This window comes from Mustela lutreola, chromosome 9 (genome assembly GCF_030435805.1).
Source record: "Mustela lutreola isolate mMusLut2 chromosome 9, mMusLut2.pri, whole genome shotgun sequence".
Lineage (NCBI taxonomy): Eukaryota > Metazoa > Chordata > Mammalia > Carnivora > Mustelidae > Mustela > Mustela lutreola.
This window is the reverse complement of record NC_081298.1, coordinates 144,294,109-144,311,925: the sequence shown is the minus strand read 5'-3', so window position 1 is coordinate 144,311,925 and position 17,817 is coordinate 144,294,109. Positions and strand designations below refer to the sequence as shown.

At 57.8% G+C, this 17,817-nt stretch overlaps 1 protein-coding gene across 3 annotated transcripts in view; it reads left to right on the top strand.

The window, feature by feature from the left end:
• Positions 1-15,150, top strand: part of TRAPPC12 (trafficking protein particle complex subunit 12) — a 69,225-nt gene extending 54,075 nt beyond the window's left edge. For all 3 annotated transcript variants that reach the window (XM_059132769.1, XM_059132770.1, XM_059132768.1), the window contains exons 8-12: positions 1,422-1,495; positions 5,800-5,898; positions 10,541-10,641; positions 11,211-11,298; positions 11,491-15,150. In XM_059132769.1, coding sequence (XP_058988752.1) covers positions 1,422-1,495; positions 5,800-5,898; positions 10,541-10,641; positions 11,211-11,298; positions 11,491-11,733 — 605 coding nt within the window. In that variant the 3' untranslated portion in view covers positions 11,734-15,150. The remainder of the gene's footprint in view (positions 1-1,421; positions 1,496-5,799; positions 5,899-10,540; positions 10,642-11,210; positions 11,299-11,490) is intronic.
• Positions 15,151-17,817: the final 2,667 nt, after the last annotated feature.

Genomic DNA, 17,817 nt, shown 5'->3' with positions numbered 1-17,817 from the left:
GGTGGAGGGCCGAGCTGGTGCCCCCGGGACTGTGCTGACCCTGGCTGTGCCCGGGAGCACGGGAGGAGGAGGAACAGCGTGGGCCCGTGTTTGCCTTCGAGCCCGGCCGCCCCGGGCTACATTTCGGCTTTAAACACAGCGTCCTCTGAGAGATCGCAGGCGGCCAGGCGCTTAGGGCGGCGCGTGTGTGCACGTACACGGTGCACGTACACGCCCTTCCCAGCAGGGTAGCTGCAGGTGAGTGAGCGAGGAGGGAGGTCGCTACCCTCCGACGGCCCGCTCTCGGGCATGTCTGCACGTGGCCACTTCTCCCCACGGAGGGCCTGTTGCAGGGGTCAGCAGGGAGGTGCTAGATCCCAGAAAGCACTTCCAGGATAACAAAGGGTCATCATAAGCAGACTGCAGGGTGAATAGGGGAGAATTGGCGCTTGAAAGAAGCCTGGAGATAAGCCACGGTGCACTGAGACAGCCGTGTTTTGTGTTCATTAACAAAAGATACTGTTCAGAATGAAGGGAGTTAAGTGTGTAATTCTGGCAGTTAGCTTTATGTGTTCTTAAGCAGTCCAAGAGGAAGCATAACTTCTAGAAGGTTGTCACCCCGCAGTGGGCCACCGGTCCCGGCAGCAGCGGGACGATCAGATTCAGAGTAAGGCAGGCCAAAGTAGAGTCGTGCAAGTATGCCCCCCGCCCTCGGCTGAACCGGCCGGCCAGTGTGCCCCTGCCACCTGCCTCCCCACCCCCTCCCTGCTCCCAGTGCTGCCCAGCCCGCTCCCACCATGCTTCCCGTGTCCCCCCATCCCCCTCCTCCTGAGCCGGCTGTGCCCTCCTGTTCCCTTCCCACCTTCCTCCTGGGCCCTGTGTGTGACCACAGGCCACCACTGGGCAGACACCCGTGAGGAGCCGGCTTCGGTTCTGCGTCCTCGCCGCCCGCCGCCCTCCTCCCTCCCCTGCGAGAGTGCTCCTGACCTTTAAGCGGTACGTCTGTGCCCTTCCCACACCGATGCTCAGAGTCTGACGGCCGGACGAGAGTAGAGTTTTCCTCGGAAAGGTTCTGCAGTGGGGCCTGGAGAAGGCAGAGCTCGGGGTGCAGATGCTGGTGGGCCATCCTCTGCCAGCCCCACAGCCCGGGCTCTTGCCGCCAGGCGGCGTCCCCTGGAGGTCACCCGGAGAGGTGTCCAGCGTCTGGGCAGTGACTGCAGCCGCCGGCAGGCCCATGTGTGTTCACTGTCCGTGAGCATGGCTTGGGTTGGGCTGCGTGGTCTCCTCTGCCCTGCGGCTAACCCACTCCCCTCCCGTTCTCCTTGCTGTGGCATTTCTGCACCTGTTCTCCTTCCTGAGCCAAGGGCACTGGCCCGACGCCCCAGGCTCAGCAGGGGACGTGCCTCCAACCTGTGCGCGCTCACCCCTCGCCTCTCTTGCAGCCTCCATCCAGCTGTGGGGGTCCCGCCTGGGCCGGGTGATGTGCTCCATGGCCAACTGCTTGCTGCTGATGAAGGTGCGTCGGGTCTGGGAGAGGGTGTCTCAGAAGCTGTGCGGGGCGCCGGGACCCTGTGAGGAAGGGCCCCACGGGGAGCGGGAGGCGCTGCCGGAGCAGAGCGCTCAGTGGCACTCTGACTCTGACATTGGCTCACAGTGAAGGAGATCTCAGCGGACGCTGAGTTGACAGTGTCAAGTCGGATTGTTCAAACGTGGGTCTCGATGATTTAATGAAAATCATCATTCATCCTCCCGCCACCCCCCGGCCTCTGTGGTTTTCTCTGGATTCCATCCCAGAAAGGTCCCGGGGAAGAGCGGTGATTTCCCTTTTCCTGACCAGGCGGGCCTGTGGACGCCCATGGCCTCTGGAGCCGGGCTTGCCCACGACCCCTGTGTCTCAGGGACATCCCCCCCCACCCCAAGGAGGCAGCCCACACGTCCAGGAGGCTGACGTCAGGAGCTGCTCCTTTGTTTCCTCCAGCCTGGTCTCCGGTGGGCCCCTGGCAGCTGAGAGCGGTGTCCTCAGCTCCTTCCTCCTCTTGGGACCTGGCTCAGCTGGGGCCCCACGTAGGGGGACAGGGAAGGCTGCCGCGGGAGTCGCTGAGTCCCAGACCCCTTATGAGCTATTATGAGACCGAGAGCCTGAGTCCCCCACAGGTCAGCCCAAGGTCATTCCTGAGCTTGATTTTCAGCAAAGCAGAGCAGGCGGCTCCTTGCGGGGGAGTCCCATGGTTGGCCCTGCTCTGACAGCCGCGTTACACATCTGTCCCTCACGGCCCTGTGTGTGAGGTCGTGCCCTGGGTGCGGCGTAGAGGGCTTGGCTGCGGGTGTGCGTTCCCAGCACAGCCCTGCGCCTGCTCGGTCAGGGAGAAGACGGGTGGTCTGGGCACGCCCCCAAGCAGCCTGCACTGGGCAGGTCGGGACTCCCATCCAGGTGGCCCTGTAGGGGTGGGACACAAGGGCACACAGCGACTCTGCCACACCCTTCGTGTCCAGGAGCCCTGGGCCCTGGCTCTGACCTTGACGCCACGCCCCTCAGTGCAGGAGCGCAGAGCCCCCTCCCTGCTTGTGGGGGGGGGGGGTTCGGACAAGGTGGCGGCCCTTGTGGTGACATCCGTCATGGTCTTGCCCCAGACGTGTGTGTGGGCAGGAGGGAGCATCTTCTCTCCCACCTGCAGCCTTGGCAATGAGCAGGTCCCTCCCTAGAGCCTGGCCCTGTCCCCTCTGCCCCGGCACACGGGCCATTCTCCCCGGCTCTGGAACCCCATGCCCCAGCCTCCCTCCTTGGGGCCGCAGCAGCCGCACGGGAGCCCTAGCAGCTTGTGCAGAGGAAGAGCCGCCCGCACAGTCACGGGGCTGACGTTTCCTTCGTCGCTGACATTTCCTTCGTCAGGGGCTGACACTGCCCAGGAGGGACGCTAGGTGTTCCACCGGCAGACTTGTATTCGCATCACGAAGACACAGTAGTAGACGATGACGGGATAAAGTGCCTGTGCCACCCGCCCAGCGACGGTGAGACGCGAGCGGGCCCCATGTGACTTTGCTGCCTGCTTTGCCGGGACCCGAGACAGCCTGCTCTGGTTTCAGAAATACTTCATGAGGAATGCCATTGAATTGGAATTTCACACACATCTGATGAGTTAAAAAGAGGGAACTCCGTGCCGTGGAGGCCTGAGCCAGCACGCGTGCCCCTTCTCTGGCCACGTGGGGAGCACGTGTGCGGCTCAGGGCGACTCATGTGGCTCATGCTTGGCCGACAGCATGTTATGTCATCAGCCACTCAATTATGGTCAGTAACGTTTCTTTACAGCGAAACAAATGCTATTTGATGATGGGAAATCAGCTCATACATTACAGCCCCGAATACCCGTGGGACGTGCCGTCGGGCTCTGGGACCGGACTGCTGTGGCCGGGGAGACTGGCCCAGTCCCACGCTATAAATCACACTCCCTCTCCTTGGACCCGTGGTGGGCCTTGGGTGCCACGCGGCAGGAGCCACACTGGCCAAGCACACGGGCAGAGCGCCTGCTGCCTCGGGGGGCCGCCGAGACCCCCTACTGGCCCCACGTAGGCTCCAGCCAAGGGGCCACGCGGCCACGTCAGCTGGCTTCAGCCCCCTTCGGATGTCCACGCAAACCCTCTCGGGCCTCCAAAGCAGCAGCTGCCGAAGCAAGAGGCTGAGTGCTGAGCTGATGAAGCAGGCCCGTCCTGTCAGCAGGTCCCTTGTGGCCTTTCCAGCCTGGGTGCGCCGTCCGCCACAGGCTGGACGCTCCTGGAAGAGCTCACTTGAGCCATTTTCCATTTAAGAGGCTGTGTTCCCTCCTCTTCCAGTAAATAAACCGTCTCAGGCAATGATAATCCCTTAGGGAAGCTCCATGACCAGCTCCCGCTGGGCTTTATTTGGTAATGGGCTCCGTAAAACATGGCCAAGCCCGTCCGGAGGCCACAGCCACTCCTAGCCCGTGTCCCCCATGGTCTGCTGGCACCCTTAGCGCCGCCGCCGCCACCTGGGGTCTGACGGGCCAGCCTCCCCAGCCTTCCCACGCGCGTCTCATGCCTGTGCACCTAGGGTGGTGTTTTCACAGGTCCGCAGCACAACAACCCCATCAGGGATCGGCGCCTGGTTCACTAACCGTCCTCTCGGACCAGTCGTCTCCTGAAGCACTGGCTCCTGGCCGGAAGCGCCAAGGCAGAGCTGTGAGGCCGTGGTGCTGGCTTCCGTGGACTTGCACTTCCGTGGAAGTGGGCGGGCCACCGCGTCCACAGGCCGGCATGTGTCAGTGACACTCTAGCGCTACCAGGAACGTCAGACCTGCCTTCGGTTCTCGCTGAAGCGGCAGCAAGGGGCCTCTGTTGAATTACAGGACGCGACTGCCCCTGGAGCCCGCGGGGGCGTCCCGTGCACTCTGCTGGGGCCCTACACCAGCCGCCAAGCGGGGCCTCAGCACACACTTGCACACCCACTCCCACACTTACACTCACAGCTGTGCACACATCTCACTCATGCTCGTGCACACATTCACGTATCCACTTGGTTTCTCATCCTCAGGCTTGCACGCACACACTTGGTCGTGCTTGTACATACGCCCGTGTGCGTGCTTGCTCTCTTACACTTGTGCTTGCACTCACGGTTGTGCATAAGCCACACATCTCACTCACTGGCACAGTCATGCACGTGTGCACGATACACAACCCTCAAACTGCACAGCCCCGCTGTGGGCGGCTGTGACAGTTAGCAGAACGCCAGGGGGAAGGACAGGCGGGTGCTCTCAGGGTCCTTGTGAATCATTTGAATAAGACTTGTCTTAATGAGCGTCACTGGAAGGTTCCAGAATGGAGAGAGTTTTTTCATTCTTCTCCGAAACTGGGATTTTACTGGTCACCTGTCTGTTTGTAGACCACTCCAGTGAGCACATGGGTAGCTTGGCTCTGCCTGCAAATGTGGAGGAATAAAGCACTTGTGGGGGTGACCGCGCATCTGCTGCCGCATGGCTCGTGGCCACGTGCTGGGACTCCAAAGAACACAGCAGCCGTGCTGGGCCTGCTCTATGTAAATGTTCATGATCGCTGCTATTCCGAAGAGCCGGGGTTTGGGGGAGCCCGAGACGAGCCAAGGGCCACGAGGAGACCTTGACGCCCGAGAGAGATGACGGGTTCCACCTCTTTCTTGTGGATAAACAGGCTTTTCCTGACTCAGCATCTACCGGGACCCCCCGCAGGCCAGCACTTGGGGGGCACCCGGGGAAGCACAGAGACGGCCGGGCCGGCCCGCTCCCCCATGGCGGTGTGGAAGCACTCCGACGACCGAGAGAGGCTGGCGAAGGCCGCTGGTAGCACGCACGACCCGGCTCGGTGGCCAGCGGGGTCATGCACCCAGCTCTGGCATGGCCGGACTCGTGGTCACCACCTCCCAGCGCGGCAGGGGGCGCCCCACAGAGGACTTGAGGCCGGCTCCTGGCTGTGGTGTTTGGTGCAGGGTGTCGTGTGTGTGTGAGGACTTTCCCTCCATTTCTCGCGTAGGAAACCTTAAGAGATGCTGTTCATAAATTCGCTCTAGGGACTTGGCAGAGAGAAATAGGATGAAAGTCACCCGTTCATTGGTGGTTTTGTCAGGAAAGAGAGACTGTGCGGCGAATTCCTGTTGCCGTTGAGGTGGCAACATTGAGGAACCATCAGGCCCCTCGAGGGCCCAGCTCCGGCCCTGCGGCTCCCGCACTCCCGGGCCCGCTCTCCTCGTGTACATGTGCGGCCACTGAGCCACTAGCGTTCTAAACCCGAGCGTGACCTTTCTAACCCACAGTGTCCCTGGCGTTCTGCCCGCAGGATTACGTGCTGGCCGTGGACGCGTACCACGCCGCTATCCAGCACTGCCCGGAGCAGGAGCCGCAGCTGCTCAGCGGCATCGGACGGATCTTCCTCCAGGTACGACCACACCGGCCGCGAGCTCGGGCGGCCCGTCCCCTCTGGGGCCATCTGGGGCGGCCCGGGACACATAGGAAACAGCACAGACACATCCGGGAGGGGGGCTCGGGCGGGTGGGCGTCTGCCTTCGGCTCCAGTCAGGATCCCGGGGTCCTGGGATCGAGCCCCACGTCAGGCCCCCTGCTCCTCCCTCTGGCCCGGCCAGCGCTCTCTCTCGGAAACAGATACAATTTTAAAGAGAAAAGAAGTAGCTCCATAAATATGTCACCTGTGATGTTAGGGGTTTCGGTCTTCACAGTAGTTCTGGTTGGACTGTGTCAAGTCCCGCGGGCTGTAGCGGCATCAGGAAGCCGAACTGCCTGACGGGCATCTCCCTCGACTGCGATTGGTGAAGCCCAAAACCGGACTCAGAAGTCCCCTGTCGCACCCAGAAGAGTGGTGGTAAAACCACACAGAGCCTTCCCTGAACGCGGCTGGTCCTAGAGTCACTGGCTGCTGTTTGGCTAGAAAGAGCAGAGTCCAGCGTGCAGCAGCCCCAGCAGGGCCGAGGACCAGGCAAGAGCAGCGCCGGCGCCGGGACGCGTCTTCCTGACCGTCCGGCGCTGGGGTGATGCGCGCCCCCCCACGCCCGCCGCCCCCCGGCCGCCCGCCCCACCTTTGCAGGCTGAGGCCACACAGCCTCTGCCCGCGGCACCCCCTCCGCCTGTAGGGCTTCCACCATCACGTCCCCGAGCCGGGGCTGCGGGAGGAGTGTGGGCTGGGAACGGTTGTGGGTAGTCGGAGAACGGCCAGGCGTCTCTGGGGCACCGCTCACGGGAGCACACGCCGTGCGGAGCCACTCCCCCTTGGGCGTTCCGGCCCTTTCACACGGAGGCAGACGGGGCTCCCCGGCGGCGGAGATAGGAGTGTGCCAGGAAGGACTCGACCGAGGGCTCTCTCAGCCCCCGGCTCAGGTTCTCCTCACCAAAGGGGTCCACACACCGTCCTCCATACCACACACACACACGCACACGCATACATTTGCACACACTCCTCCTACACCCTGTCATACACACACACACACTCCTCCACACTGTGCACACATGCACACGTACATCTGTACGCACTCCTCCTACACCCCCAGTCCATGCACACACGCGCGCGCACACACTCGCATCTCCTACTCCTGCCCCACCCCCAGCCCAGACTGTTTGTTCGTGGGAAGCAGATGAGACCCGCACTGGGTCCAAGGACAGCCTGACACGGGAGGCCAGCTGTGACAGTCTTGGAGTCCCTGGGACAATAGATTTCTAGGCACTGATTTTTATATCCTGTGACTTTACGGAATTTGTCAGTTCTAGTAGCTTTTTGGTAGAGTCTTTAGGGTTTTCTATGTGTGGTATCATGTCATCTGCAGATAGTGAAAGTCTGGCTTCCTCCTTACCAATTCGGATGCCTGTTGTTTCTTTTTCTCTCCTGATCGCTGAGGCTGAGGCTTCCAGTACTGTGTTGAATGAAAGTGGTGAGTGGACGTCCCTGTCTTGTTCCGGACCTTAGGGGAAGGGCTCTCGGTCTTTCCCCACTGAGGATGATGTCACCTGTGGTTTGTCCTTCATTACGTTGAGGGATGTTCCCTCGAACCCTACACTGCAAAGGGTTTTTATCATGAATGGATGGTACTTTGTCAGACGCCCTTCCTGCATCTACCGAAATGGTCACATGGCTTTCATCCTTTCTCTTACTGATGTGAGTATCACATTGATTGATTTGCAAAGAGTGAACCACCCTTGCATCCCAGGGATAAATCCCATTTGATTGTGGCAAATGGTTTTTTTTAATGTTCTGTTGGATTGCGTTTGCTAATATCTCATTGAGGAATTTTACATCTTTGTTCATCAGGGATATTGGCCTGCGGTTCTCTTTTTCGGTTGGGTCTTTGTCTGGTTTTGGTGTCCTCGTCACGCTTGTCCCACAGAGTGAGTTCGGGGGTTTCCTTCCTCTTCTGTTCTCTGGGACGGTTTGGGACACACAGGTATTAGCTCTTCTGTATAGGTTTCCTGGAGTTCCCCGTGAAGCCATCTGGTCCTGGACTTTTGTTTGTTGGGAGATTGTTTATTACTGATTAAATTTCATAGCTGGAAATTGATCTGTTCAGATTTTCTGTGTCTTCCTGCTTCAGTTTGAATGGTTTATGTTTCTAGGAATTTACCCATTTTTTTTCTCAGTTGTCCGATTTGTTGGCATATACTTTTTTGTGATGTTTTCTTACAACTGTTTGTGTTTCTTTGCTATGGGCCATTTCTCTTCTCTGACTTGTGATTTTGTTTATTTGGGCCTTTTTTTTATGAGTCTGGCTAGAGGTTCATCAATTTTGTTGATCTTGTCAAAGAACCAGCTCCTGGGTTCATTGATCTGTTTTACTGGGGGGGAAGGGTTTATTTTAACTTTATTTCTTTACTTACTTGAGAGACAGCGTGAGCAGGAGGGAGCAGCTGTGGGAGAGGGAGAAGCAGATGCCCACTGAGCGGGGAGCTTGATCTGGGGCTCAACTCCAGGACTCTAAGATCATGACCTGAGCCGAAGGCAGATGCTCAACTGAGCCACCCAGGCACCCCTGGGGTTTTTGTTTCGTTTTGTTTTGTTTTTCTTTTGTTGTTGTTGTTGTTGTTTTAGTTTCTACATCATTGATCTCTGCCCTAATCTTTATAATTTCCTTCTTTCTGCTCATTTTAGGTTTTGTTTACTCTTCTTCTCCCTCTTTTACGTGTAAGGTTAGGTTGTTTGAGACTTTTCCTGCTACTCGAGGTAGGCTTGTGGAGCTACAGACTTTCCTCCTAGAACCGCTTTTGTTGTGTCTCGGACGTTTTGGACCCTTGTACCCTCATTGTCACTTGTTTCCATGCAATCTCCGGTTCATTCGATTTCTTGGTTGACTCGTTTATCAGTTAGCAGCTTCTTAGCCTGCCTCTGTGTGTTCGCGGTCCGTACAGGTTGTCCTCCTGTTCTGTGTCCTCTCTGATACATTGTGATCAGAAAAGGTACATGGAGTGGCTTCAGTCCTCTTGAATTTGTTGAGACTTGTTTTGTGGCCAGGTATGTGATCTGGTCTGGAGAATGTTTTGTGCGCACTTGAAAAGAAAGCATTCTGCTGCTTTAGGATGCGGTGTCCTGACTATATCTGTTTGAGTCCTCTGGTGCCGTGTGTCATCCGAAGCCGTCGTCTGCTTGTTAACGGTCCACTCAGATGCTGCGTCCGCTGACGCGAGCGGGTGCTGGAGTCTCCGCTGTTGTGACTGTCAGCGAGCCTCCTCACGTTTGTCGTGAACTTGCGTGTATTTGGTTGCTCCCATGCTGGATGCGTGAATATTTACCACTGTTACACCTTCTTGGATGGTTCCCTTTATTAGTATACAGTGTCCTTTCTCTGTCTCTCTCTTAAAGTCTATTTTGTCTTACGGAAGCATTGCTAGCCTGCTTCTTTCCACGTCTGCTTGCGGGATAAATGTATGTCCTTCCTTTCACTTTCACTCATCAGGCATCTTTATGTCCAAAATGAATCTCTTGGCAGCATACGGAGGGTATTTTGTTGTAATGCACTCTGTCACCCATTGTTTTTTGTCTAGAGCATTAAGTCCATTTGCATTCAGAGTAATTATTGATAGATTTGTACTTAGTGCCATTTTCATTACTGCTTTTTGCCATTTTCGTTACTCCGTGTGTAGCATGGACCAGCGTGGGTGGATTTTGATGGGAATTCTCCCAGAGAAGTCAAGGGACGCGTAGGTTTGTGCCGGTCCTCTGGGCGAGGGGACGCGTGGCGGGCCCAGCTGGAGGGACTGCACACAGTGCAGGCAGGTTAGGAATGAATCTGGATGGCCGTGTGGCTGTGCTGGGGGCAGGGGAGGGCACGCTGCCTGCCAGCAAATCCCTCAGGAACTCCCCCTCCTCAGACCCAGGGCAGTTTTCAAACTGCTGCTTCTGATCTAGATCTCATGGGCTGTTGGCTCTGCTGTCCCTGTGAGGGCAGGGCCCCAGCTTCCCAGTACCTCCGGGCTCTCCCAGAGCCAAGCCGGCTGGTGTTTGAAGTTCCAGCTGCCCAAGGTTTGACTCCCAACCGCATCCCCGTCCTTCCTACTCTCTGGGATGTGCCGGCTTCTCGGCCTTCCGTTGTGGGGTTTGTGCCGCCCTGAGCTCATCTTCAGGGTTGTTTGCGTTGACGTTCTCTGGCGGTAAGTAAGGCCGTAATTCACCGCGTTCCGAGCTGTGGCGCCGGCCGTCCCCCGTGGCCTGACCGGCACGGTAACGGGTAATGACCGGCGACATTACCGACTGGCGCTCTAACGTGTAATGACCGGCGACATTACCGACCGGCGCTGTAACGGGTAATGACCGGCGACATTACCGATCGGCGCGGTAACGGGTAATGACCAGCGACATTACCGACCGGCGCGGTAACGGGTAATGACCAGCGACATTACCGACCGGCGCGGTAACGGGTAATGACCAGCGACATTACCGACCGGCGCTGTATCAGGTAATGACCAGCGACATTACCGTTCCCCCACCCGCTGCAAGCGCACCTTCTGAGGCTAACGTGTCGGGCGGCTTGCGCGTGGATGTGCGCCTCCTGATCCTGTCTCCTGAACTGACTTTGTCAGAGCAGATTGGAGACATAAAAACAGCCGAGAAGTATTTTCAAGACGTGGAGAAAGTTACCCAGAAACTGGATGGACTGCAAGGCAAGACAATGGTCTTAATGAACAGGTAAACCTCTGAAGACTATTTTCTCAAATTTCCCAAGAGCTCAGACGCTGTGAGTAAAGCCCCTTGGGGAAGGCGTGCCACCCGGTGCCCTAGACCTGACCCCCAAGCCCTTCACCACCCAACACGCCCACTGATGTCTCCTTGAACTTAGGTACCTTTCAGTCTCAGCAGATTTTAAAATGTTTATATTGTCCCTGTTTTCAACATAAATTTGCATAAATGTTTATCCTCTCTAGCCTCCCCCAGCTGCTTCGATGCCTCATTTACATGTCCGCAGGGTTCGCACACACAGTGTCGGGGTGGGGGTGGGGTGTCCTTAAGATGGAGCCTGTGCCCAGTGCAGAGCTCACGCCACCGCAGAAAGTGTCCGTTTATTCAGCAGGAAGGTACTGAAGTCCTAGGTCACCTAGCAAGAGTGCGATCTGCCCGCCAGGGCGCGATGTGCTTCATCCAACCGCGGTGTCCCCCCAGCCCCCGGCTGCTCAGAGTTACGCCGAGGAGATGGGGCACGCTCCTGCCCGTGCCCTCCACCCCTCTGCCTGCCTGCTCCCCTGTCCTTTGTGTTCCAGAGCATTCCTGCACCTTGGCCAGAATAACTTTGCCGAAGCCCACAGATTCTTCACAGAAATCCTCAGGATCGACCCAACAAATGCCGTGGTAAGGTCCCACGAGAGCCGGGGACTCACATCCGGAGCCCGTGCGGCGTCCACGGGCGCCTGTCCCAGCGGGGTTGGGAGGTTCCCGGCAGGGCCAGCCTCGGCGGCTCCCCCCACCACTCACCCAGGACAGGGCCCCCGCGCAGACCGCCAGTGGCCGGGTCCGACCCTGTGCGCGCCTCCCCCCCTCCAGGCCAACAACAATGCCGCCGTGTGCCTGCTCTACCGGGGCAAACTCAAGGAGTCCCTCCGGCAGCTGGAGGCCATGGTCCGGCAGGACCCCAAGCACTACCTGCACGAGAGCGTGCTCTTCAACCTGACCACCATGTACGAGCTGGAGTCCTCCCGCAGCATGCAGAAGAAGCAGGCGCTGCTCGAGGCGGTCGCCGGCAAGGAGGGCGACAGCTTCAACACGCAGTGCCTCAAGCTGGCCTAGGGCCCTCGCCCTCCGGAGCCCCAGGGCCTCCGTGAGCGGCATGCGTGGGAGCTCCTACAGGAAACCACCGGCGGACTCAGTAAAACCTTTCGTGGGTGCGGGGAGCCGTCTTCGTGCAGAGCCGCGCGGAGGCCGGACTGCCGGACTGCCGGACAGCTCGTCCGACTGCAGCGAGCTCCGTGCCTGCAGCTCTGCCGGCGGATAGGAGTCCGGGGGTGACAGGCTCTGGGGATGGCGGACAGGCGCCGCGGTGGCTCCGAGGAGGCACTGGGTCCCTTTTTTTTATTCTCGGAAGCTGAGCTGCTTCATCTCGTAATTCTGAATATGCTCGGAGAAAAGCTGAAAACTATCATAAACCGTCCTCCCTCTGTAAATCCCGTATGTCTGGGCATAATGGCAGAGAAGCACCAAGCCGACCGCCCTGCCCCTGCTCTCCGTCCCCGTCACACCCCAGAACTACGCGCGTCACTTTGATTCACCCGGTTCCTTTCCAGCTGACGCCACACTCTGTGGCCAGGCCCGGCGACAGGGCAAGATTCCACCGTATTTCTTCTGTGGTTCGTCCGTCACAGGGAGGAGAGAGGGGCCCGAGCACAGCACGCCCCGAGGGAGAACACGGAGAGTGCACAAGCGGGTGCGCTCGGGGGTCTCTCTGAACCAAGCACGCCTCGATTTCGGTGTTTCTTCATCGTGCGTGTCGGGGCAGTCGCTTCAGTATTTAGAGTAGCGGGAGGCGTTTTCCGCTCTACCCGCTAGGTCCTCTGGTTGGTCTGATGAGCCAGGTGACAGATAAATGGGAGAAAGGTTTCATTACGTACAAGGGACCCATAAGGACAGGAGCCCCAAGGACTAGCCAGGCGACTGAGGCTTCTGTGCCATCCTGAGCTAAGGCAGGGCCTGGGGAGAGCGGGGGATTCACAGAACTTTGCCCCCCTGGACAGGTCAGAGTTTATAGCCGGGAACAGCTCCTCCTCTGAGCGAGACCCCCACCCCAACCCTTCTATGTCGTTCGGGGAGAGGTCAGTGTTTTCCGTACCCCTGCTGCATCCTGACTGTCTTCAGCTCGAAATAATCCATTTGCCGAAGTAGCCTACGGTGGGGGACACATCCTCCGCCTGCCAGAGCCCTCCCTTCGCCGTCTCCAGGACTTTCTGCCGCCGGGGCCGGAGCCGCTCACTGACCCCGTCGCCCAGTCCTCACAGGAGCTTCGTTCCACTAAGCAGTTGGGCCTCATTTCGGGAGGCAGCTGTGCAAGAGGCTGCCGAGTCGGGCCGGGGGCGAGTAACCCGGTGTTTGCTAAGAGACCCTTCTGTGGGGACAGCAGGAAACCAGCCGAGTCAGTGGCACAGGCCGCCGCCCACTTTCCAAGCCCTGGCACTCGGAGCAGCTTCAGATGTGTGGAAGCCATCGGACGGTTGGCCCTGGCCTGCAGTGTGACCGTCACTAGTGAGCTTTCCGCGTGGCGCACACAGCAGTGGGCACAGAGACTGTCCACACGGGAGCAGGGGTGGTTTCCCCGAGTTGGGGGGTGCAGCTCAGCCGCAGCTGCCATGGCTGCAGGAAACGGCCAGTTCTGGTTCCCGACAGCCCCAAGTGAGCAGGGCAGGGGGAAGTGGAAACTTCAGTTTGGAGAGTTGCAGCCAAATGCAAGAGGAAAGTAGAAGTTGGGACCTGGCCCATTTTACAGGTAGAAGACAGAACCTCGGAGCCCAAGAGCAGCATAGACTCTGCGATCCGCGGAGGCATGTTAGGGAAGCACAGAGTCCGCGTAGACTCTGCGATCTGCGGAGGCGTGTTAGGGAAGCACAGAGTCCGCATAGCCCCCCGACTTCCATCAGAGCACCCAGAGCAAGACTAAATCTGGTTCCCAGTGAAGTCGTTTCAGTGACCCGGCCTGGTTATTTACAGAAGTGCAGAAAACAGGGCTTACTGTATAGGCTCTATTAAATCTGCTTTGCTGGAACTTTCCATAAAAGGTCCTAGATGAATCTCAGAAGCCTCTCCAGGCTAAGAACCCACACCAAGGACCTGCCGTCAGACTTTGCCTGCAGTACATACAGATTTAGGTGAATTCCTCTCTTCTCAAGGTCCCCAAAATATCCTGAGGTTTCTGGGCCTGCCAGGATGTGCCCTTCCATGCAGACAGGCCAGGCCACCAGGCATCCCGTAAGCAAGAGGCCAGGATGATGTGCCCCCAGGGTCTCACTGGCTCCATAAAGTCAGCCTCAGTTCCCAAAAGCTGATCATCTCCGAGTCATGACGTCGCTTTCAGATAGAATGTTCTAGTCAGGCCTAGTAATGTAATGAGCCTTCTCAATCATGTCCTGTCACCGGAGTGGAATCTGAGCACAGTCATCACAGATAAGGCCACTAAGATGAGAATCCCAAGTTGGCAGATCCTGGAGGGATCGGGTAGCAAGAGACACTGTTTCCTCTTTGTTCACAAAGGTGTATCTTAAATCGTTGAAACCTTACGAGAAGGTGGTTTCCTTAAATCTGGAAAAACAAAAGAACGGGCAGTGTTTCAAAGCAGAAGTCCCGGAATGATTGTTCTCCTGAATTCATGCAGCCCCGTGTGGTACTTGTCCCGCTTGAATCCGTGATCCGTTAGTTCCAGAAAGCCTTACCCAGCTCACTTTTTGGTTGGGAGATTCTCAGAAGCCCATCCTTGTCGAGTCCATTCCTTGACTCTCCCTGAAGGTGAGGTGCCATTGCGGGAATGCTGTGGCCCCAGCATCACAGTGAAGCAGCGGGTCTGTAACCAGACAGGACCTTCACTGCCCGCTGTTCACGACCCCAGGCGAGTTCGTTATAATGGAATTGACCGAGCAAGGTGCTTATTTCCGTACATTTTAAGACAACTGGAATTCCAACCAACAGTCTCCAGGACATACTAGGTTTCTAGGATTTTCATGTAGTTCATAGGACATACTCATACTCCCCCTTACGGCACAACCTAAGAAAGTTCATCATCATGTATGTGACGTGCTTTCCATAGAATTCCACACCAGATAAGCTTCCTTAACCCAACGTCATTCTTAGTAGAAGTGGGAACAAATCTTGTGAGATGGTCCAGGGACCCTCTGGAAATTCTCAAAACGTAGTTCAGAGTCAATGAAGGCCTTGTTTAGAATTCGATTCTGGGAATTTTGTCCAGAATATCAGCACGTTTGGACACTTGACTGAAGAGGGTCACAGACCATCGTCAAAAAGAGTACTTGATTAGGTCGTTTTCTTCAGAGTGCCAGAAACTGAAGACCTGGTGCACAATCTTGGCTCCTTGGCACATTATTTAAAAGGTAAAGAAACTTTCACAGTCTGTTAACAGCAAAACTGAAGTCCAAGAAAATTTCATTTTAAGAGTAAAAACCAATTCTGTTCCACTTGCTCTGATATTAAAACTAAATTTTAACCTTAGCCAGCTTGACTGCACATTAAAATTTCTCTTCAAAGATGTCCTTTTCTGGGGACTCAGTCCGTTAAGCATCGGACTCAAGTCATGATCCAGGGTCCTGGGATGGAGCCACCTCAGGGGCTCCCTGCTCAGCGTGCATGTGGCCCTCTGGCCCTCCCCCTGCTTGCGCGTGCATGTGCTGACAAAGAAAACCTTTTTTTTTTTTTTAAAAGATTCTTCTTCCACAAACCTGCAGCTTTCTTCAGCCTCACCAAAAGCGTATCTGTTCCTCAGAACTCCTTTTACCAAAATCACACTTTCCTTGCGTACAGGAATGTTTTCCTTATTATTTCTAGTAGCTTCGATCACATTAGAATTTTTGAAGCCTGAGAATGCCAACAGCAGTTGTGAACTCTCACATTAGTATTCTCTAGATTGTAAAGCATATACCAATTTGCCTGTTTCTAGAGACCTAGGCTTCCTGTTGGTACAGTTTGGTTCCGTGTGGCACAAAAACGTGTCTGCTGATAGACACAGATATCCTTCAGTTCCTCTCTAACGGGAGCCAACGAGGCAAACCCGTCCCTCTTCCCCTCTGCTGAGAAACCGCTCCCTCAAGTCTGCATTTCCAAGCACTGCTCTGAGTCCTGGGGAAGCCACGGGTAGCAAGTCTACACCGCAAAGGCACAGAGAGGCTCGAGTCTCTGGCTGGACGTCAGGGGCTTAAGCACCTGCTCCCACACCGTGGCCGCCCACTGCCGAAGGTTCCCTTCCCTGTTCTGAGGAGCACAACGGTGCTGTCCCAGAGTCGTCCTCTTCACCGGATCCGCGGCCGCCGCGGACACAGGAGCAGGGGCGGTTTCGGGGCTGGTCAAGACGGACGGGACAGGAGCTGCTTCTGGGGCCGCACTCGTGGCGTGGAAGAGCTCTGCAGGACCTTGTTGCCGGATCCAGAGAGCGGGAGCAGCCCCCGTGTCAACGGGCGGGCCCTGCTCCCCCCGCCCCAAGCTCAGGGACCTCAGGCTGCCGCTTTCCCTCCGGGGACAGTTTTATTCTAGCTTGGGAGAAAGGCCTACAATGAATTAAGTTAAAAAACTGATCCTGTCAGACTCCGGACATCAGCTGTGATCACAGGTCGGGCCACACCCGGGGTCCCCCTCGTCTTCGTTATCACTGATCTCCGGAGGTCGTCCACACGAGGCCTCCGTCTCTAGGACGTTCTCTGTGGCCTTGGACCTGGGAAGGGCATCCCCGCAGCCTCTGGGGTCGGGCGGCGCGGCCAGAGGGGAGCAGCCGGGCTCCGCCGGCCCGTCTGGCGCCTCGGGGACCGCTTGTAAAAAGCTGCTGAGAAATTACAGCTACAGCCGTTCTTTCAACAACGATTCTGGAATTTTTAAGTCTTGTGGAGGTTTCTGCATCTAATTAAAGCAGGCGTCGCGTTCTGTCTGATTTGGAGACCCTTGATGTTCACTGTGCTGCTTCGTGCTCGTGGCTCTCCCGACGGCCTGTCACCTTCGTCCCCGCGGCCGGCGTGCCCCGAGCGCTGGCCGCGGGGTGCGGGGACCCTGGCTGCATGGGGCGCCGGTCCACGCGTCTGCCTCCCACGTGGCCGCAGACGGGGTGCACCCACACGTGGGTCAGGCCGGATCTTGGAGCCGCCGACCTGACCAAGCCCAGTTCTTAGGACACGGAACAAGCTTAGAGTCTGCCATTCCCGCAGCTTCCCGTAGCTTCCGGGCTCACATTCTAGAACAGATGTTAAGCCGCGGTGCTGGGACGCGGGGTGTGTAATTCTTTGGATTTTAGGAGGGAGTTTGTACTGGACGTCCACTTTAGTTCTGCCGGGACTCCTTCGCTGGGTTAAGGGGGTCCCTGGCCGGGCCGCTACGCTCCGTTTCCACCCGGTCCTTCCCGCAGACACCAGTGAGGCCGCGGTCTGTGCCGGGCGCCCCCTAAAGCCGTTTTCCTGCGAAGAGCCAGTTCAGAGGCTCCGGCGGTGGAGGCTGCCGTCACGGGAGGGCAGAGGCTGCCGTCAGAGGTAGAAAGGTTTACGGGGTGAGGAGCGCAGACCGCGCCCGCAGAATGAGGAAGGGGCAGCCGTCTCGGCCCCGGGAGCTCACGCTCGGAGTCAGCCGCCAAGCCGAGACCTGCTGGGCGCGAGCGGGCAGACCGGGCTAACCCGCACGTCCGGCTTCCCGAGAGAACCGAGGTGCCTCCGGTGACCCGCTGATCTCGGACCCCGGGCAGGCGCTCCCGGAACGGGGCCGTCCCAGCACCCGCGAGACGACACTGGGACCGAGGACGACAGCCCTTGACAAATCGGGAGCTCGTGCGGCGGACAGAGCCGCGGTGGCTTCGGGCCGGGTCCCGTCAGGTCAGCCGCGGAAGTGCCCCACCCGGCGCACCGCCCAGGGCGAACGTGCTGGCGCACCTCAAGGCCGGGCCGTGGGGCCGAGCCGCCCGCAGGCGAAAGTGCATGAGACAAACACAGGGTTAACCGCCGCAGCCGAGCTTGGGCCTCTCGGAGCCAGACTGACGCCTTAGAGGAACGTGCCCCTGGGCGGGGGGCTGTGGTAGTTCGGGGCGCACCTCGCTGTGTGGAAATGCCCTTCAGGTTGGTGCGTGACCCCCTGCTGATCGAACCGTCGCGTGACCGGCTCACGCCCACGTGGGGTCCCCAAGCTCGGCGG